This window comes from Oculina patagonica, chromosome 13, assembly GCF_052425735.1.
Source record: "Oculina patagonica isolate OP01 chromosome 13, crgOcupat, whole genome shotgun sequence".
Lineage (NCBI taxonomy): Eukaryota > Metazoa > Cnidaria > Anthozoa > Scleractinia > Oculinidae > Oculina > Oculina patagonica.
The window spans coordinates 32,293,994-32,316,002 of NC_135770.1; the positions used below are offsets into that span (position 1 = coordinate 32,293,994).

General features: G+C 38.0%; 2 protein-coding genes across 5 annotated transcripts in view; both read right to left on the minus strand.

Annotated features, from left to right (window-relative positions):
* Positions 1-22,009, minus strand: part of LOC144635213 (uncharacterized) — a 70,046-nt gene that overhangs the window by 14,851 nt on the left and 33,186 nt on the right. The window contains exons 5-6 of one of the 4 annotated variants that reach the window (XM_078494304.1): positions 8,917-9,009; positions 7,343-8,186 (exon numbers count right to left, since the gene is read on the minus strand). The exons of 2 other annotated variants lie outside the window; for them this stretch is intronic. In XM_078494304.1, the coding sequence (XP_078350430.1) occupies positions 7,563-8,186; positions 8,917-9,009 (717 nt within the window). In that variant the 3' untranslated portion in view covers positions 7,343-7,562. Of the gene's footprint in view, positions 1-7,342; positions 8,187-8,916; positions 9,010-22,009 lie in introns of those variants that run through there. One more of the 4 variants, XM_078494300.1, reaches the window with a different exon arrangement.
* Positions 9,426-13,934, minus strand: LOC144635597 (uncharacterized). The gene is made up of 5 exons (XM_078494687.1): positions 13,555-13,934; positions 12,810-12,886; positions 11,555-11,593; positions 10,463-10,501; positions 9,426-9,548 (listed from the first exon to the last, which is right to left on the minus strand). Exons 1-5 carry the CDS (start codon positions 13,823-13,825, stop codon positions 9,426-9,428), a joined length of 549 nt encoding a protein of 182 aa, XP_078350813.1. The 5' UTR covers positions 13,826-13,934.

Sequence of the window (22,009 nt, forward strand, 5' to 3'; positions counted from 1 at the left end):
TCTGCGGAGCAGCCACATCCGTCGCCGATTTTCCCGAACAGCATCAATACTGTCAACAGAAGAACCGCGAGAGAAATTAAGCACATAGTGATGACCAGCACCAACAAGACACGATTTGATCCTTGTGCAGCGTTCACAGGGCTAGCTTCATTCTCTGCCGCGTTCCCTTCCCGTTTTTCCTGTTTCAGTGGCCTGGTTTCCACAGAAGTCTCCTTATCACCTTCCAATGATGGGTATATGAAGGATCCCTTGGTCGATGCGTGCATCTCGAATATCGTCTATCTGCTGAATTTTTTCGAGAATGGAGCTCTTTACAAACAAGAAGCTTGAGAAGCTTGAGAAGCTTAAAATCGGGCGCTTAATAATTAGCTATCTGTTTTGACTTGAAAGGCAGGGTATAGTACAGTAAAAAATCACTGGAAAAACAGTCACTTAAACCTATTCAGGCCGGGGGGGGGGGGCTTTTGAGGCCCGCGCTGACTTTGGACGCTTATAACCTTTTCAAGATTCAACCAAACGCTGCCAAACTTTGCGCGTTTATCTAAAATTTATCTCGCAATAATTTGGTAGGATAAGTTATTGTGCCAGTAACTTGAAATCACCATGGCAACGTCATTTTGACAGGCTTGTTTTCCCAAATTTGAATTTTTCGTGTTTCTATTTAATAATGAAAATCTGGAATGTTTTCAAGATTGCATTATTACTTAATGACATAATGGTCTCAATTTATAAAAATATATTTCGCACAATACAAATAAACGATTGAACTAGACGTCTAGAAAATATAAATTTGTAACACTTAGCAAAGTGCAGCCTTTTCGCAATACTTAATAAAGGCGGGGTTTTTACCTGAAGACCAATTTTTCCAACGCTTTTGGTGGCTGACGCAGTTCAGTATTTTCCAGCCCTTACACTTTAATGGAACAGTATACAACTCCTAATCAGGTAACTACTATTGTCAAGAAAATGATCACAACTTATTGACCAATGATTAGGTATTTGTTTCATACCATTACTGTAAGAGCAACTGGTGAAGAATAGTAGTACTGACCCAAAGTATAAGGGCTGGAAAACACTGAAAACCATTTCAGCCGCGTTTCAAGGAATCCAAAAAAGCTTTACTTATCCCATAATATATATTTGTTTTGCAGTATTTTGTTAATTTTTGGACGATTTTGGGGGATGTCTGGGAGGTGATAGTTTTTCTCAAAGGATTAGTAAAATTTAGACAAATAAGAAATCTTGGAGATTTAGTGTGATTTTAAAATTTGAATTTGAAGTTAAAAATTGGTGGACGGACACCAAACAGTCTCCTGACAACCCGGAGTGCTCTTGCGAGGGGGTCAACTGTTTGGAGGTGTTTCCATTCTTTTCTTCAATCCCTTCTTTAAATCTCTTAAAGTTCCATTTACATTCAGGTATAACCCCACCTTAAGTTTTGTTCTTGTGAGAAAACAACAGAAGTCAAAGGTTGCGTGATATAACCAAGCATGGATTTTAATTCTCCCTCCCTTTCCATCTCCTTAGCCTTTCACTCCCACCTGTCCCTCCCTTTCTACTCTCATTCAATTTAATGTTTGTTTACATTTCCTAACCAATTCAGTATCATACTAATCTGTGCCAAGCAATCAGATAATAAGAGAAATTTACCTTAATTTTGATCTCCCATACCAAGACCTTAGAGTATAAACCGCTAATAAAACAAAACACACTTAATAATAATTCTCTGAGGTTATACACCTTGCAGTATTAACGTACTAACGAACTTGATAACAAACCCCATGTCGTACTAAGGATTTTTACTGATCAACATAGAAAATAAGTTCACAATGGTTTGTTCCCAAAACGTTTTTTACTGTACAGAGGGTCTGTCTATTGACCTGTAACTTGTTTACCGTATTGAAAAATTCAGAACGAACCGACTTCTGCCCGCTACCATGATATCATGTTGAAAAATTAGCTCGTTCGAAACCGTAGCAAAATCGTTAGAGACAGACAAGATACAGCCGTTTACTGGCAGTCTTTGAAAATCCTGAATTTCGTCAAAATGAGCCAAAATAAAGTTTTGAAATTTCCTTTATCAATATGGTTCTTATCTTTTTATTCAATTCAATGAACTGCTTTTATGCAGTACTGTCCACAAAGATTTCAATTTCCTCAAAGTTTCGGGACAAATGGATACAAAATATTTCGTGCAGAATGTAATTTGATTAAGCGAATGTTTTCACGTCTATAAATACTTCAAGCAGTGAATGAAAAACCGTTTTGTTTTCATCAATGAGAACCACTTTCAAATAGTTAATGCATAAAAAATAACAATCAGATCAGAATACAATTATTATTAATGTAAGGTCTCGCTATTATGTCTCGGCAGAGATACTTCTTTTTTGCAAGTTCAAATGTATGCAAATTTCGTGTGAAATGTAATTCGATTCCATTGTCTTGTTTACAAACTCTTTCTTAAGAAAGTTGTATTTTCGTGAATAAAACCCATTGGCCTGTTTTGTTTTCCTGATCATGTTTGTCTGTGATTTTCACAAAACATGCGGTCTTTTTTTCGGAAATTTCAGTTGTACAAAAATTCCTATTTTGAACACAGATGTCACTTCCGGAATTTCTCAACTAAAATTCAATTGGTATTTAATTATAATTATTCGAAGTTTTCATTTTCAAGTCATCTTTTCATTCGATAGCTTTACTGATCTCGTAAAAAATTCCATTCAAGTTCGCACCAATACTGTACATTGCCAATGTTTTGCTGACGTCTTGAGAAGTGTCTTACTAACGTCACTAGTCAAATCTAAAATATATCCAAATCATGTTTTGCAAACATTCTACTCTTTGTGACAGGCGACTTTGACACCCAACTGTGCGGAAATGAAAATCGACATACTTCTTGCTAAATATATAAAAAATAAGTGGAGTCCGCCTCAAAAAAATGTACCGCCAGATCACACTGCTATTTGTAGAAACCAGCAAAGCGTCTAGTTTCAAAGTTTCCCACAAAAACATTGCGTGACATGAATGACGTTACCCCTTTTATTTACAAAAATAGCTTCAACTTGTCAAAGCAACTACAGTTTCACAATGGTGACTATTAGTACTTTACCCCTTAAGCTTTTTTCTCTGTCCTCCCGCCGAAGCAAAGAAGAGAACCAGATTGCAGATTAGCCCAAAAGTCGACCCAGTGTTCCTGCAACGATTTACTGTCAAAACTGAAATGAAACCGATTGGCCCAGGCTATCCCCGTCATTTTTAGCCGACAGGAGACTATCGTCTAGGACGCCCAAAGGGTAAACTATAAATCGGCCACGCCCGATTAATAAGTAACGTACCACACTAGTTGTCAATTTGTAATTTGCATGTCTACGTGTACGTCAATTTCAAAATGTATTTTATTTCATGAAAACCATTTTATATCATCCTAGTATATAACGCCATCTCACTCACTTCATAGAAGTGCCACTTTAAATTTTAACATTTTAAACTTTTTGAAAAATCCGCTTTTAAGTCTTTTTTGAAAGTAATACCGATAGTACTCCTTAAATGTGTGGACTTTTTAAGACTCCGTAATTGTGCGTACCTTTTAAAAATCTTTAAAAGTCCCGCTTTGAAGAATTCTTAAAGTCTCGCTTTTAAATATGATTGTCTAAGGACCCTGACAAGCGAGGACACTTTGTTGTGGACACACCATTTGTGTAAAATTTGTCCGAGGCACAAAAAAAGGTCTCTGTTTTTTTTTTTTTTTTTTTCAGAATTATTTTGTGTCCGCAACAAATGTTTTGCCGGTTTTTGCAGCGTGAATAAAAAAACAACAACGATTTTTTGTGTCCCGCTCATATGCTCACTCAAGAAACGTCACGAGCAGCTGCCTTACTTGGTCTAATTTTTCTTTTGGTAAACTTAAATTTTAAAGAGCTTACCGTATGGCACAACATTTCTGCGGGAGTTCAATTTTGAGGATTGGCCATTTTTTTTTTTGAATTTTGCGGAACATAGTTTTTTGATTGGTAAACAAATAGTTTATCTTGCGATTTTAAGGAAGTCAAATTCAGGTACAACATCTTTAATTTGCTTGAGTAACAATAAAAAATATTCAAATTAAGTGTCAATCTATTACAATAACGTCTTGTACTAGAGTGGCTGACAGCTCTGCTAATGGATTATGAACAAGTTCTGTTCCATTTCATACATTATCTCACTAGTTATCGCTGATATAAAGTCGAAACGAGACGTTTTCATAGGCACCAACATAATTTATGAGGCACAAGTAAAGATAATACTGATGTGGACTGATATTTCTACTGTTGAATGTATTTTCGCGGAAACATTTTTGCGGTATCTCATATTTGCACGTATTTTTTCAATCATGAAAAAAAAAAAAGAAAAATGAAACGCAAAAAATCGTAAAAATTAGAACCTGCAGAAATTACGTGCAAGACAGTGGCGCCAGGGAAGTTGCAACCACCTGACATAAAACGTTTCCAGAGTTTGAAAAAACATGGCGAATTATTACCTCTTACTAGTTTTTTTCCCTTTTTTACCTTAAAAACTATTATTTTTAGGGTATCCTTTAATTTGAAAGAAATTTTGCACATCAAAAAAATATGACTTGAAATATCGTGACAACTCTTGGATGATTGCAATGGTAAAGTTAATAATTTAGTTCTCCCTAAGAACAAAGGCTACCTTCTCTACATTTAATTATTGTAAAACAGCAAATATTACCAAGGTATTGAATGAGTTTAAAGTTTAAATAACGGGAAATTAGATAGGGCCACTGGCTCGACTGCGGTACAAATACATCGTATAATTTATATACCTGAAATGTACGGTAAGTATTTGATATGCATGGTTACAATATTTTGGGGCAAAGAAAGCTCTCAGATAGAAGTGGAAAGTCTCAGAAATGGACGTGAATTTTGTCCAAACTATTTTCTGATTTTGAAAGGCTGATGTTTCATCTCTGTTCTAATTAAGGAGTAGAGATATAGGGGAAGGAACCTGACATATATATCGTCCAAGATAGCCGAGTACCACTCAAAAATCCCCAAAAACGGCTGCAAGGGTAAACTTTTCAAGTTGAGAAAAAACATTCGCAACAGCCTTGTTCAAGTTATCTGAAACATAGTGGAAGTCTACTGCACCTTAGTCAGCGAAGGATGGTAAGTTGATGCTGGAATCGCTTTGGCTTGTTAGAGGTCGTAATCACCAGTACAGTAAAGGAAGTATAAACTCACTAACTGATTAAAATTCAAACATCTGTTGCAGAACAATTAGCATGAGTTTGAGAGGTCGTAATCACCAGTACAGTAAAGGAAGTATAAACTCACTAACTGATTAAAATTCAAACATCTGTTGCAGAGCAATTAGCATGAGTTTGATCCTGAGAGTCGCAATATACTTTTTTACTTCACTCTGTAACTTGACATGCGATTTAAAAGGAACATTGAGTACTGTCTCGGAATAATGAATAATTGGAATGAATATCGAATATCGACAAGATTAAGGGATTGAATACTTTTGGATAATGGGCTAGGAATTATAAATGGAGTGAACAACGAATTCCAACACCAAACCCCTGATAACGTTGTTTTCTCCAAAATTTACAATCGATCATGATTTACTTCTTCAACAAAGTTTTTAGTTTTTGTGAAAACTGAGCGGTCTCATCCAAGACAATAAGCATAAGATTAGGAATAATTATTTTATTTTGCTCAAAAAGACCATTTAACACTGAAAAGCTCCGGGGAAAATAAGCATTTTAAATAAAACCATAGAGAAATTTTCTTCTTTGGGACTGATTTCATCCGACAGCCGACATTTTAAAAAACTGGAGGTAATTTTCGCCAGATGGTTCAAACCACACATCGCCTTTTTTTTGTTGATCACAAAAAGGACATTTACAGTCAAACCGGATGTTCTTTTTATGGGAACTCTGCAACGTTGCGGCGCAATGTTCCAATATTGATTGACAGTTTGCTCGTCGCAACTTGCAACTTCCAATTCAAATTTGCTCGAGCAAGTTGCCAAGTTCCGCTTTTAATCAATATTGGAACATTGCGCCGCAACTTTGCAGAGTTCCCATCAAAAGAACATCCGGTTTGACTGTAATGTGTGACTTTCTCGATATAATTGACGGTTAACTTAGCTATTAGTTACTAAATATAGCCATATGCAAAATACTTGTCGACAATGGCGCGCGTTATGCAAATATACCAACCGTTTGATGTCCAATATTTTTGTCCTCGCAGAACGATCTGACTCGCGGCACGTCGTCTATTCATTTTGAGACTCCAGCGTTTGATGGCAAGTAACATAAACGCAACAAGCAAAGTAACTTAATATTGACCATTGGTTTTACAACTTAAAGTGTAACGTAGATGATTCATTTTTGTGTACAAAAGGGTTTCATTTTGTAGTATTTAAAAAAAGAGGTGGGATACGAGTAGTATAGTAGGGATGTTTTACTTCTGTTTTTTTTTTTGCAGAGGAATCTCATTAATCTGCGGAGGAATAAATTATCTTGATGACGTCATAGACTCATGAATAAAATGCGGTGGATATAATTAGATTGTGGGTGATGTCATGTTCTATTTTTATCTTGGCCAGAGCAATTTGCTTTTCTATTTTTAAAAGAGTAAATAGGAGCGCAAACAAATGAAAATGCACCTGTTTGCAAGTTAAAATTAAGAAAAATCGTCTGTTGGCAGTGCACGATTTTTAAGGTGTCACTTGTTATACATTGTCGTATTTCTCCTGTCTAGCACAACTATTCACCTCAAAGTCGGTGGCTAGTGGTGGATATTTACCGAGCCGCGAAGGTGTAAAGATAATATTGCCCGAAAGGATGATTTTTGACTAGTTTATCCCTGTAAAAGATTACAATTTTCTCGCGCTTTGCTCGGAGGTGAACAGCAATGGATATTCGAAGTTTAAATAGCCAATCAGCGCTCGCCAAAAACGCTATGCACTCTTTTAGCATATACTAATGTGGTTTATATTGTTCTTTAAAAAGCGAATAATCTCATGAAGGGTCAAGTATCCAATTCCCTCAATTTCAGCAGTCTTGCAGAATGGCACGTCAAGTTGATGTCGCTTCTTTTGAAGGGTTGTTACTTTGTGGGATTGGCTACGTCTCAGATATACTTGTAGCGGAGAAATTTTATCGCGTAGTGAGGGTCGTTACTTTCCGAACTTCAGTAAGAGGACGAGGAACGTGCTACAGAATGGCGCGTTGTGTGGTTAAGGACTCAAATTTGTTACGAAGAAAAATCGTCAAGCTGAACACATTTTTTTTCACCAACGGGTTTATTTCAGCATGCAAATATAACAATAATTACCATTGAAAAGAGCAGCATTAAAATTTTAACATAAAATTCGCCTCGACTAATGCCTAAAATTTCATCGAATTTGAAGCTGTTGATACCATTCCATTCTGCAGTTCTTTTTTCATTTATTTTTACCGCCAATAAAAAAATTTCTTTCTATAAGTGATATTACGCTCATTTTTTCATGCATGAGTAAGTTGCATAGTAGATCGTGCGTGCTGAGTTCTTACACTAGACATCCTCTACAACAGTGACTTCGATGAAATTGATCCCAGACCTCTCCTCTTTGTCATCTTTATAAACCTCAAGACTGAGTCCGTTGCTGAGCACCAGTCGGTTGTTGTAACCAGCAGTTTTCACAAACCCCCCCTCGTGCGCAGAGTAGCACGATCCCCAGTTTTCATGTGCATCCAACTTGAGAGTGATGACAAACTGGCCGGGATAGAAAGAGTCACTTGGGCTGGTCCAATAATAGTTGATATACCTTCTTCCAGTTAAAGTGGTACCAGAGGAACCCTCAACTCCATAACAGTTGGCGTATTCTTCGTAATTCTCTTTACTGAGAATCTGAAAGCCAACAAAGCTTATCCCGTCAGACACGCCATATCTGATATCGCTGTCCTCACCTGATGCGATATCGACGTCATTCGAAACCACAATTTTAACTGTCAGCTGGGTGGAATTGTGCAAGACATTGGCAGGAATCATGGGTACTTTTAGGAGAGCGGCTTCATCTTCTGATGGACCGTCGGTGAACGCGAGTTGTTCAGTGGTGTTCAAACGATAACTGTTGATGTAGGACGCATGCGCAACAAGCCAAGATGGAGTCATGGTCTGATGGTAAATCACTTTCTCCTACAAAATAAAATAGTTGAGATTTGATTTAATAGATATTAGTTCAAAATTTCTTGCATAAAAAAGGAGTAAACGACAGCAGCATTTTGAATTTTTTTTTTTTGTAACTTTTCTGAAAAAGGTAAAGTTTTATTGGAAAAACCTAAACGAAATCCGGGTCTCATCACGAATCCGGAAACGTTTTATTCAGTGTGAAGATAAGTTATTCAGTTTAACCGTGAGCGATTGTAATTTATCTTACATCTTTGGGCCACTGTATTTTTATTTCGGCCACTTATTTACCGGAATTGAAAAGCTATTGTAAATTCCTACAAGAATTTGTTCCATTCAACTCAAAATTCAGAACACCGCGCCACGTTTTATTCAAATCATGTGTCCACTAGGCAGATGCAATTGATTTACTTAGATAGACTGACTTGAAATATCATGCAAACGAAGAATAATTATAATTATAAAAAAGATTCGTTTGCTAAATAATATTGAAAAAAAAAGGCGTTGGATACGAGATTGTTATAACTAGCTTGGGGCTACAGGGTTTTTTTTTTCGTTATCACCTTACATCCAATGCGCGTTTATGAAATAATTCAGTACCAGTAATGTCGTTACGATCTAAGGTTTTAAACCCGATTAAGGCTGATTCAGAATAACCCCCACCCCTTGTACGACCGAAGTTTAAAATGTTAACGCAACCTAGTTTTCAATAAATGGCAAAGATGATAAAAACTCTTACCTTTGTCTGGGTACTTTTAAGTCTTGCAAGGTCAGTGTTTGTCCTGTTCAAGGCGGACTTCAACCGAGTCAAAACAGCATCAAGGTATTCAAACTAAAATAAAGAGAGAAGAACACCTTGAAAAGGCAGCCTTTCAAAATAAAATGTCTTAACTTGCTCAGAAAAGTAAATGAAAAACCAAAAATGATGATTTTTAACTACTCATATACACCTTTCAACAATTACATTTTTCGCGCGCAAGTTGCTGGAAAGTGAATAGCAAAGGATATCCGAAGTTTGAGTAGCTGATCAGAGCGCACTTATAACGCTATACTGTACACTGTTCTAGTATGTACGAATGCAGGCTATTTGTCCTGTAAGTCATGTATATCCTGACCAAATATGGGCATTGGACAGTTTGTTGGATAATTAATCTTAATGCCTGACAAAGAACTATCCGAGCTTATCCGGAAGATGTTAGGATAAAAAAAAAGAATAAACAAAAAAAAGGAAACATGCAAATAGGTAAATCACGCTAAAAGAAAGAGTTGTCGACGAACCTTTAACGTGAGTGTTATGTTATCAGTGATCAGCAGCAACTCGCTCCTTGTCATGTTGAGATCATCTCGGAGAGCATTGTACCTAGCCTCTGTCTGTATTTGATAGGAATCAGAAAACTCAGTAAGTCACACAACACAAACTTGCCGATTGCTGTGAAAGCACGGCCTCAGGAAAACAACTGTTTGATATGAATGTAATGGACCTGTGTTTTGGGGAGTAAGTGATATTAACTGACTAGCATATTCTAGTCTTCTCGGATAAGGACGATAAACCGTTTTCTCCTGTATCTTCAGTGTTATGGTCAGCAGGGGACGTAAAAGAACCTACACACTTAACGTTAAGAGTAGGGCATAGAGTTCCCGGTGTTGTGGTCTGGTCTTTGCCCGTTGTACTGTGCTTACTGTGATATGCTCGGAGATATATTGGCTGTATAAGCTACTCTACAAATCCGAGGATACTGAAGAAGTGATGTCAGGTGTTGCAGTAATCTCTTAGTTGCACGTATTTCCAGGGTAGGGTGCAAAGAAGATTCAAGTCATTTAAATTCTCTCTCTAGGTATTAACGTCTACATATTTTAAAGCACTCTCTTGCCCACTTCCGTAAAAGGCCATGCGGAGACAAAGATATCCCGGTTTCAGGCTATTCTCTATTTTCCAATTGCCCATAATGCACTTTGTTTGCCTCCCACATTTTGCATAAAGTATTGTTTTGGAAATATGCAGTCCTCCCAAGAGAATTTGAAAACAATGGTTTATGCAAAATTTGGGGGGCAAACAAAGTGTATTATGGGCAATTGGAAAATATAGAATGCACACGGAACGAAATAAAACAAAAGGAAACATCGAGGTACTACGCTGACCTGTACGTTCAAAACTATTATCAATTTGAGTAAAGGGCGGTAGTATATTTAAAAATGCGTGGGTCCATTGGTCGGTTGGTGGGTTAGTCATTTCGTGAAGGCAAACCTAACTTAATCAAAGATACAGCGAACATGGAAGATTTTACCTTTATTTTAAAATCTGCGAGGTCATCAAGGTGCTCCATCTGAAACAAAGAAAAGGCAAATCTTGATTAATAAGTTCCGCTTTAAAAAGTGTGGTATCTCCCTCATTTCACTCCTTTCGGAAGCGACACGTACATTTGTAGTCGTGGCACATTGTGGAGTCAAGAATCCTGCAAACTGCAAAGTTTCATGAAACAAAAATATCCAACTGACAAAATTATGACATAACTTGCGATTTTTAGGAATTCTATTTCAATAATAAATTCAAATTTTTCGTTTTTATTTGAGTAGCAATCAAAATACAGGTCAAACACCATTCGAATGTTGAAAAAGTGTCAAAATAAATTTCAATCTTTTGCAATAAAGTCATGATCTAGAGTGGCTGACTGCTCTGTTAATGGACTATGACTATCTTCGATCCTGTTCCATTTCATACGGGTTATCGCAAGCATTTGAAAAGAAACGTTTTAATAGGCGCCAATAAACAATTGGTTTATGCTTTAGCGTGCACTATCGAGTTATGGATGCACGCGAGAAGTTTGGAGAGCTTGAAAGAATCGTAAGAGTTGCTCGAGGCGATAGCCGAGAGCAACTTTAGCTTCTTGAGTGCTCTCCAAACTTCCCAAGTGCACATAACTCGATAGTGCACGCTAAACATGAACTAATTGTTTTTTAACATTGCCGGTCCTGTGGAATTGTAAATCAAAATGTACATCAAAACCCGCGCGAGAAAAAGAATTTTCTGGCGAAGCGATTTGCTCACGCTTCCAGCGCGCACCATGGGATTATGGTGCACGCTTACGTGTACTGAATTTGAATGCGCGACTCTGCTAGCTATGTTAAAACATTATTTTTGATGCACATGTATAGATGATAACGATGTGTACTACTACTGTGGATTAAATTTTGGCGGAAACATTTTTGCGGTAATTTACTTTTTGCAATTTTAGTAAAGGGCGGTAGTAGATTTAAAAATGAGTGGATTTTGTTTCAGGACAGTAAATCAGTGGGTCCATGGGTCGGTTGGTGGGTTAGTCATTTCATAAAGCCAATCCTAACTTAATCAAAGATACAGCGATCATGGAAAATTTTACCTTTATTTTGAAATCTGCGAGGTCATCGAGTTGCTTCATCTGAAACAAAGGAAAGGCAAATCTTAAACAAGAAGTTCGTTTAAAAAGGGTGGTATCTCCCTCATTTCACTCCTTTCGGAAGCGAAACGTGCATTTGTAGTCATGGCACGTTGTGGAGTCAAGTATCCTGCAAACTGCTTAAGTTTCATGGAACAGAAATATCCCACTGACAAAATTATGACATAACCTGCCAGTGTTTTAACAAAATATTCTTAGAAAAGATAAGACACATTTTAATCAGTTACCGTCGTAGAAAATACGCGGGTTGTTAGCTGCTTACGATTTAATAGTACGGTTGACTGAGATCTTGGCGCGAGAATAGCCAGGCCAGGCTGTGTTATTTCCTTCATGTATTTAGTCAGTTCCACAGTCCTGCGATCCACTTGTAACTTCTAAAATAATTACAAATCTATTGCTCCCATGGTCCAGCACTCCCAAAGTCTCAAATATTTAACACCAGTACAGTGATGCTACTGTTTACGCAGTCCCGATGTAGAAGAATAAATGAACACTATCAAAGACGGGCGGTAAGGGGGGGGGGGGGGGGTGGTCATGAGCACATTTCACGACTATTAAAAATGGTAAATCGCGTTTCACGGAAAATAACATCATAGACGAGGAAGTCTTGTGCACTCAAGCCTCCATATTGAGTGCTTTTAGTGCTTCAATGGTGATGTTGCAATAATGACTGACTAACTGTTCTTAAATATTTAGCCGTCGCGCAAATTGTGTCCAAAAGGAATCTTCCTTGCACGGTAGGTCGATTTTCACGGAAAAAGTGCAGAATTCTTGTCACGTTTTATGATTGAAAAACATTATTTTTTGCTTTTACGTGCTACAACAAGCATGTCATTCACAGTTCAAGGACCATGTTGTTTTAAATTCACGGTTCATGGAGAATAAAAACGTACAATAGTCCTGCTAACGTTCTGGCCGTCTCTCTGTCATACAAAGCTACGTAGCATTCCAGCACTCCCGAAGACAAAGGATAATTACGGCAAAAAAATGCAAATTTCCGTAGCACTTTCATAGCCCTGGCTACACCAATTTTTAATTCGTTACCACTCTTTCACTTTGCAATTTAACTGTCGCATCCAGATGCCATTGGCGCTATGTTGTTGTTAATTCTGTCTTCCAAAGCAAATAAGGGCCAAGTTTCCATCTATTTGTGATTGTGGGATATGAGATGTATTTTAATCAAAATACATATCCTTACCAAACCCAGTTGAAGGTTTGTGATATTCTCCTTAAGGGCTGAATCCGTTGCCATGCTTTTGGGGGAGATAGAGGAAGCTAAAAGTAGAAAGAGGTTCAAGCGTAAGCATAGATTTAATAAGATAACAACCTGTGAGCAAGAGTACTTTAAAACCCATATTTCTACATATATAATATAACAAATTAACGCCACCTTTTATGCGTATATCCTCTTATTGATGATAATTTATGCATAACGTTATCGAAAATTTAGTTGTGGATCCGCGAGGCGGAGACATGTTAAGTGACAGCTACCTTCTTTGAAAATGTTATGGCGACATTTATTTATAAGGAGAAGGACGACTAAAAAAATGGAATCAATTTGTTTTTTTTATAATAACAAAAAGCCAAAGCAATTAAGCGTAGATTTCAAGTGAGAGAAAAAAATACGTAAAAGTACGAGAGATCTTAAATTTCCTTCAGCCAAATTGATCTTGAAACTAATGGCACAGCACATTTCAGACCTATGTTCAAGAACTCAAGAATAAGAGGCAGAAAAGGAATTCCTATACCTTGAAATTCTAAAACTCGAAAACGAAGCGTAATATGGTAATTCCCGAAAAAAAATCTGAAGTTAATTCTGGATTTTCGCAATCCTCGCCTCGTTTACATTCTAAGGCAGTGACTGATATCCGCTGGCAAAGAAATACAGAAATGATTTAAATAACTTTACATATACTTCAAAGTACTTTCAATATCATTTATACCTTCTTCTGCGGAGCAGCCACATTCGTCGCCGATTTTCTCGAACAGCATCAATAATGTCAGCAGAAGAACCACGAATGAAATTAAGCACATAGTGATGACCAGCACTAACAAGGCACGATTTGATCCTTGTGCAGCGTTCACACGACCAGATTCCTTCTCTGTGGCTTTCCCTTCCTGTTTGTCCTGTTTCAGTGGTTTGGTTTTGACCGAAGTCGCCTCATCATCTTCCAAAGTCGGGTTTATAAAGGATCCCTTAGTCGATGTGTGCATCTTAAATATCGTCTATCTGTTGAATGTATCCGAGAATGGAGCCTCTTTACAAATAAAATACCCCCTTCATGCATGTCAATTGGTAATTTGTACGTATCTGTGTACCCTATTCCAAACTTTACTGCTTGAAAGCCGTACCTTTTACAGCGGCACATACCCTTATAGCTTATGTATGGGAGTGCCTACCTGTCACCTGGTGCAAAGACTCGTGCTTCCTACAGGAAAATCTTGTTTACAGTATTTGCCTAAGTACACATTAGCATTAGCGCTTCACTTTCTGATCGAGCTACAAAAATATCAATTCTGATTATTGAAAGTACATGGTACGATTAACTTTCGCTATAAATTTGAGCCCGATGGATTGAACACTTTTTCTGTGACGCAGGTTTGAAAACTTGATATTTTACAAAGAATGTATGGTCTCATTAGCGCTTTTGCTACCCAGAAATTTTGCAGTCTTTTAACGCTTACATCTCCTTGAATATTGCACACAAAGAACTGAAAATGTCGCCAATAATTAAGTTTTCACAAGCTCTTTAATATCTGGAGTCACTTTGTTTATAGCAGGATGTCTTCTCTACGCAAAGTTGTATTAAATAATGACGTCAGCAAAGATTGCCCTATATTGATCAGGAAAACACCGTTTACTATTCAAACGGAAAATAGGAATTTAGTCTTTCCTCGGTAAAAGATCCTCTTTAATTCTGTCTAGTTTCTACATTAATATGGTAATCTTCAGTAATAACTTTGGTCTTAATGTTTTCCACTGAATGGCCTACCGTGTGGCACTACTGTTTTTTTTTTGCGGATTAGCCATGTTTTTATTTTGCGATTAGTAAAATGGTTTTTCTTTCATGGAATTATTTTTTGCGCAAATCAAAAAAGAAAATAAAAATACAGGTCAAACACCATGCGGATGTTGAAAAGTGTCAAAATAAATGTCAACCTTTTGAAATAACGTCTTGTTCTAGTGTGGTGACTGCTCTGTTAATGGATTATGACCGTCTAACTTCGATCCTGTTCCATTTTATAGCAGTTATCGCAAACATTCGCAAAAAAAGAGGTTTAATTATGAACCAATTAATGCTTTAGCGTGCGCCATCGAGTTATGGTGCACGGGGAAGTTTAGAGAGCACGAAAGAAGCGTAAGAGTTGCTCGAGGCGATAGCCGAGAGCAACTCTAGCTTCTTAAGTGCTCTAGCTTCTTGAGTGCACAGCTAATAGCATAAACCAGATGTTTTATAACATTGCCGGGCCGGTGAAAATGTTAATCAAAACCCGCGCGAGAAAATAAATTTCTAGCGAAGCGATTTGCTCACGCTACCAGCGTGAACTATTGGATTATGGTGCACGCTTACGTATACTAAATTAGATTGCGCGGCCCTGCTAGATATGAAAGTTATAAATGATCATCGCAGTGAATTTCCAATTTAAGCAATTGGAAATAAAGAAGCCTGAAAAAAATTCAGGGCTTCAACGGGATTCGAACCCGTGACCTCCGCGATACCGGTGCGTTGCTCTACCAACTGAGCTATTGAAGCCACACATTGGGAGCGAGGTCAATTGTGAGTTCATATTTTCCCGTGAGAGGAGTGAAATGATGTAATGTATATGAAATGATTCATATATGAACTGCGGATGTATATGAAACTTTGGTTTTGATGCTCATGTATAGATGATAATGATGTGTTCTTCTACTGTGGATTAAATTCTTGCGGAAACATTTTTGCGGTAATTTACTTTTTGCGGGTTATGGAAAAAATTACAACCCGCAGAAATTAAGTGCTACACGGTTGCATTAGCGAAGTCGCAACCACCCGACAAAAGCAGTTGTTATTAGTGCGTTAAAGGAGCTACCTTCAGGACAACACCGAGAAAAATAAAACACAAACACGGCCAATATTTTTCTAAGTTGTCGTTTTATCTGCCTCCTCATTCTTACTAATCCATACTAGATTTTTTAACCTTACAAAACTATTGTTTCTAGGGTATCGTTTAATTTGAAAGAAATTTTTTACATCAGAAAAAAAGAGACCTAAAAAATATCATGACAAATCTCGAACGACGGTAGTGGTAAAGTTAATAATTTAGTTTTCCTTAAGAACATTGTCAACCATGTCGATGGTATATTATTGTAAAACAGCAAATATTTCCACGGTACTAAACGGGTTTAAAGTTTAAGTAGCGAAAAATCAGATAAAGACTGCCGACTGCAGTACAAATACATCGTATACTTGAAAGGTGCGCTTGGTATTTGAAATGCATGGCAACACAACTTCGGGGCAAAAAAGAGGTCTTGCATAGAAGAAGGTCTCAGAAATGTACGTACGACATCTCACCCAAACTATTCTCTGATTTTGAAAGGATTATGTTTAATCTCAATTCTAATCAAGGAGTGAACTGATATAAGACAAGAAACCTTACATATCGTTCGAGATAGCCGAGTACCACTGAAAAGCCCAAAAACAGCTGCAAGGTGATAAACGGTTTCAGTTCGAGGATGGTCAGAAATTGCATTGTTCGAGTTATCTGAGACATAGTAAAAATCTACTGTACCTTAGCCAGCGAGAGATGATAAGTTGATGCTAAGATCGTCTTACCTTGTTAGCGTTCGTAATCACCAGCACAGTTAAGGAAGGTGTTAATCACTAACTTCTTAAGAAAGCTAAACATCTGTTGCAGAACAATTAGCATTAGTTTGATCATGAGAGTTGCAAAATAAATGTTCATTGTCACTTCACTCTGCTACTTGAGCTGTATATTCAATACAATTCAATTCAATCCAAGTATATTTCAAAACATAAGTGTCACTTATCGCTAGGGAATTTTTTGTGCGAGAAGAGTGCTTGTTTTGTAGATAAAGCGTTTGGAAGGTCGAGACAGCCTAACTAAACGTGATCTTAAATTTCACAGAAACCAATATCGCACTTTTAAAATGCTTTCAAGATATGCCAATAAGTTAAAAATGATAACCAAAGCCTTCCGAAGTGCCACAAATCAGCTTATTTCTTCTCGCAGACAAATCTGGCCCGATATGTACCAAAGTGGAATACTAATTTTCCGAATTTGTATTGCCAATAACTAATAGTAATAATAATACTTGGCTGCAATGAGCACTGCAAGTTAAAATCTGGGGAATATATTCCTTTCCACCTACTCCACAATCTCTGAGTTTGTTGATTTTTTTTTTTATTCAAGTAAAACGATGTTGTTATCTTGGTGAAAATGCCCTTTTGAAAACTTGTGCATTATGGGCTAGGAATAATGAACGGACATGGACAAAGTATTCCAACACTAAACCCCTGATAATTTTATTTTCTCTAAAATTCACGATTTACGTCTAAAAGCATCCTCGGAGACCCAGGGGCAGTTAGTGGGGGCGAAAGAAACGCGAAACTGCGGGCAAAAATAGCGCGAAACTGCGCGCAAAAAAATTGGCATATAAAAGTTGTATTGACTGAAAGTGCCCCTGGGGAAAGATTCTTACCAGACCAGTTCAAAAACCTCTCTGAATACTGCCTCCCGATTGGGCAGAAAAATCTTTTGTATTCCCTTTGTATTATTCTGCCCAATCGGCGACCAGCCTGACTACAGTCCTTTTGGTGTGTTCTTATACGAAGTATGTACACAAAGCCAGTTCGCTCGCCATATCTGTCTTGCTTGTTCGCCAAGAATTTGCTCGGGAAGGAAAAGTTTCGGCTAGTGCCTCCCCTGGTCGAAAACGTCGAAAGTTTGACGGCCATGCCCGCGGAGAAACGGCGGATTCTTCAGATCGGGGTCGATCGCAAGTATCGTAACACTTGCATGCTGTTTGCGAGTTTTAAAAGTTTGAGTGCGATCGGCTAGTTGCACTGCTGAAATGGATGTTTTCAGATCCTTTATGGGAAGATTGGTGACAGTTTGAAGCGAAACTTTTCCAAACAAGAGTAAATTTTTGACGAACAAGCCAGGCCGATGTGTCGGGCGGCCGACTAGCTACGCGTGCAAAGCGTGCAGCAGCGATTCTAGCACTCGTCCTTCGTTCTTTATAGGTGAGATAATAGAAGATCGATCGCAGCTTGAAGCGAAAATTTTCCAAACAAGCTTCTTTCAAGATCTTGCATTGTGTGATTTTTCCGTCGATCGGCCGATTAGCTACACGTGCAAAGCGTGCAGCACCTATCTTAGCACTCAAATGACGGTCATATATAATTCCCGAAGACAAAACTTTCCCTACATTTCACATCCGAGTTGTGTCTAGGTAAAGGCTTGTAAGCTTATAGATAATCTGTTGACTATTTTCATCATGGCTGAATGTAATCCTTCTAAGGAAAAAATTGTAAAGGCAATAGAAACAAGTTTAAATTCGTTTCCTAATGTAAACAAGCTTAAGCCAGAACAGACGAATAATCCGCCGTTTCTCCGCGGGCATGGCCGTCAAACTTTCGACGTTTTCGACCAGGGGAGGCACTAGCCGAAACTTTTCCTTCCCGAGCAAATTCTTGGCGAACAAGCAAGACAGATATGGCGAGCGAACTGGCTTTGTGTACATACTTCGTATAAGAACACACCAAAAAGACTGTAGTCAGGCTGGTCGCCGATTGGGCAGAATAATACAAAGGGAATACAAAAGATTTTTCTGCCCAATCGAGAGGCAGTATTCAGAGAGGTTTTTGAACTGGTCTGGTAAGAATCTTTCCCCAGGGGCACTTTCAGTCAATACAACTTTTATATGCCAATTTTTTTTGCGCGCAGTTTCGCGCTATTTTTGCCCGCAGTTTCGCGTTTCTTTCGCCCCCACTAACTGCCCCTGGGTCTCCGAGGATGGTCTAAAAGGGGTTCAACGAGTTTTCAGTTATTGTGAAAACTAAACGTAGATACAACTTCTCAGCGTTCAGGTTCTTGTCTCGTTATGTTGTTTTGTATTGAGCAGCTGCGGTCTCAGCATATCGCAAGCGTAGAAATAGTTTATTTCGCTCAAAAAATAATAATACCGTGAAGCTCGTGGAAATATTAACATAACAGAATAAATTGCTTTTTTGGACGTCGGATGACAGCTGACAATTAAATTGGAGGTAATTTTATAAACTAATTGCGATTTTGAGACGGCAATATCGCATTAAAGAGGCCCTGTTAGGGGTTTAGGGATGACACACAAAATGTCTTTAGGGGTAAGAGATAAATGTTTAAATAATTATAGGTATAAGGGATAACAACTCAATTTTAGGGATAATGAAAATCATAAAAATAATAGGAATAACAGCTTTGGAAATTTTCGGGATAAGGAATACCGTAACTGCCCTCAAAATTATCGGGATGTTAAAGGGATAACGTAAAAAAGAATAAAAAACTACCGCCGATTAATTGCAGAAAAGTTTGAATTTTGATGCGTGCGTAAGCGGAACCAGATTCAGTGCAGCAACGTCAGTTTCAATTTTAGATCCAATCACAGGCCAGGCAAGTGAGACAGCAATACAACGAAAAATATTGACGGCTCGTGCGTAAGCAAACGGCTTAAGGGGGTCGCGATACTACGCCAGATGGTTTGAACCACTCAACGCTCCTTTTTATTTCAATAGGTTTAAAGCAGGTCGATATCAATTATTGATCACAAAAATGACAGTTAATGTGTGGCTTATTTATTTTTTACTCAAATATACCCTATACAAAATACCCTTCGACGTTGGCGCGCGTTTTGCAAATATACCAACTGTTTGCTGTCTAATATTTTTTGTCCTCACAGAACGTTTATCTGACTCGCGGCACGTCGTCCATTCATTTTGAGACCCAAGCGTTTGATTGGAAGTAAACTTTAACGCAACAGGCAAACTTAACGTGTAACGTGGATGATTTATTTGTGCGTACAATAGGATTTCAGTATATTTCATAGTATTTTTAAAAAGAAGAGGGATACGTCAACTGCATTTTCAAAACATTTACCGTGTAAATGTTTCATTTTAATACCATGTAACATTTTCATTTACCGTGTGTCACTAAATTTTTGCGGCCGTTTAATTTAACGGATTGCCATGTTTTTGTATTTTGCTGAACTAATTTCTGTGATTGGTAAAGAAAGGCGCCTTTTTCTTGCAGGGAAATATTTTTTCCTTCTTTCAGGAAGACTTTTTCAATTGCAATTACAATTTTTTATTTGAGTAAGCGTCAAAATACAGGTGTGAGTGTAAAACGTTTCAAAACGAGTGTCAATATATTACAATAAAGTATTGTTCTAGAGTGACTGACTACTCTGTCTCACTTAATCGTGATTAATTATCCTCAGAGTTATCACAAGCACTTTCTTTTTCTGCACAACGATGTTCTAAACAAAATCGAACAGAGACATTTGATAATAAACTTTTACATATTTTTTGATGCAAGTGTAAGATGATTCTGATGTATACTGATATTTTGATCAGGGACGTCTGCACTTTCTGCATTCACAGATCTTGGGATCGTATATTCGCACTTAAGTTACCCCATATGGGCTGATTACTTTCACTTTCGTGAGGGCCTCACAATTTTGAGGTCGTGCCGTTCGATTCATTTGTCATCGGCCATACCTTTGGTCAGCAAACTGGTGACAATAGCCGAGAGCTCGCTGTCAACTGAGTCTTCAATCTCATCGGCCTTTAGGTCTTGTTTAATGCTGTCGAGAACAGCACTTTTGGGATCTTCATTAGAAGCTTTTCCGTTTCCTTATATGGGGCTTTTCCCCTGCTATCAAACAAGGATTCGATACTCGGGTTTCCCGCTCTTTCTGCTTTTCGCCCGTTGGCTCTTCTGGCTCACTGAGCTTAGATCTAATTCCTCTGGAGCAAGCAGGATTGTTCTCAAATTTGTCTGCCATGTGAGAAAAGCAATCATTCATCGCTTTACTGAGAGAATCACCCATGGTGGGGAACCCGCTCTCAATTGACGTTCACAAGGACAACAACTGCTCATTAGAGCACGTTGTGTCGGAGGCGGGAACCAGAGTACCTTCATCTTATTCTTTCCCAGCGCTTGTAGCGCCATCCAAACCACGAGTTCCCGCAATCTCTGTTACACTTCCTCCTTTCTCTGCCGAGTCGGAGGATGCGGCCGTTGAGTTTTGTCCGCGATTTGTCTTTTTAACGTCCGTGAAAAACTTTACAAACAGTACGCAATGAAGGCGACGACGCAATGAGTTCGCGCAGGCGCAATGCTATCTCAGCTAAAAAAACATCATAGCTCATTCGGGACAATGCCTAGTCCAGGAGTCCAATGACTGGCAATAGAGCAATCTGATGGGGTGATTTTAGTTATTGGCCCTCTGACTGCCTCAATCATGTGCTAACAATCAATAGTTTATATACATGAAATATATCGTTGCGAGATGTAATTCCATATAAATGAGTTCCTCTCAGGCCGCCGTTTCCAATTCTAGAATTTCATTTTTTAATAAGCATACCCGGTCAGTATTAACGCTTTCCCACCCTTTCTCCAAGGTTATAAAGCAATGCAACTTACCAATAAGAAAATAATTATGCCTAAATGATCGAGAGATCCGTCCATCAAGTTTATCTTGTTAAAATTGTTCCTAAAAACGGTCCTGAAAGGAAATCGGCCAGAGATTTCACGGTAAATTATTTAAATACATTCAAATCAACATAACCTGCCCACGATCAGGGTAATTTTAGCACTTCGCGGGAGGGGGGAAGTTTACTTTCGGGATTTTTTAATAGCAGTGAAAGATTTACCAATAGCAGTGAACTTTTATCGCTTTGTGGGGGGTTCGTTACTTTTCGAACTTAATGGGATTGTAATGAGTAGGAGGACGAGGTTCGCACTACGGAATGGCTTCTTTGTTTATGGATTAAAAATACAACGAGGAAAACTCGTCAAGCGCTCCACCGTTTTTTCGAACGCCCATTTTATTTCAGCAAACAAATATAAGACTAATACAGTGGAAACAACGTTATTTAAAAAAGTGTGTAATTTAACATTACATTCTCCTCGACTTATGCCTTATACTCTTAGTGAATTCGAACCTGTTATTATTCTGCAGTTTGTTTATATTTATTCTTGCCACCAATAAATAGTTTTCCTTAGTTGCCACACTGCATAATGTGTTTGCGTGCATACTGAATAAGTAGTTTAATACATCTTACGTGCCGCGCATACACTAAACATCTTCTACAACAGTGACTTCCAGGAACTTGATCCCAACTCTCTCGAATTTCTCGT

What these genes read in the sequence shown, in the direction of transcription:
- LOC144635597 (XM_078494687.1), bottom strand. Translation starts at nt 13,825, where the DNA reads ATGCACACATCGACTAAGGGATCCTTTATAAACCCGACTTTGGAAGAT. An exon ending in TGGCTGCTCCGCAGAAGAAG is followed by an intron (nt 12,887 to 13,554) that starts GTATAAATGATA and finishes TTCTACTTTTAG; the next exon opens with CTTCCTCTATCTCCCCCAAA. An exon ending in TCGCAGATTTTAAAATAAAG is followed by an intron (nt 9,549 to 10,462) that starts GTAAAATCTTCC and finishes TATCAAATACAG; the next exon opens with ACAGAGGCTAGGTACAATGC.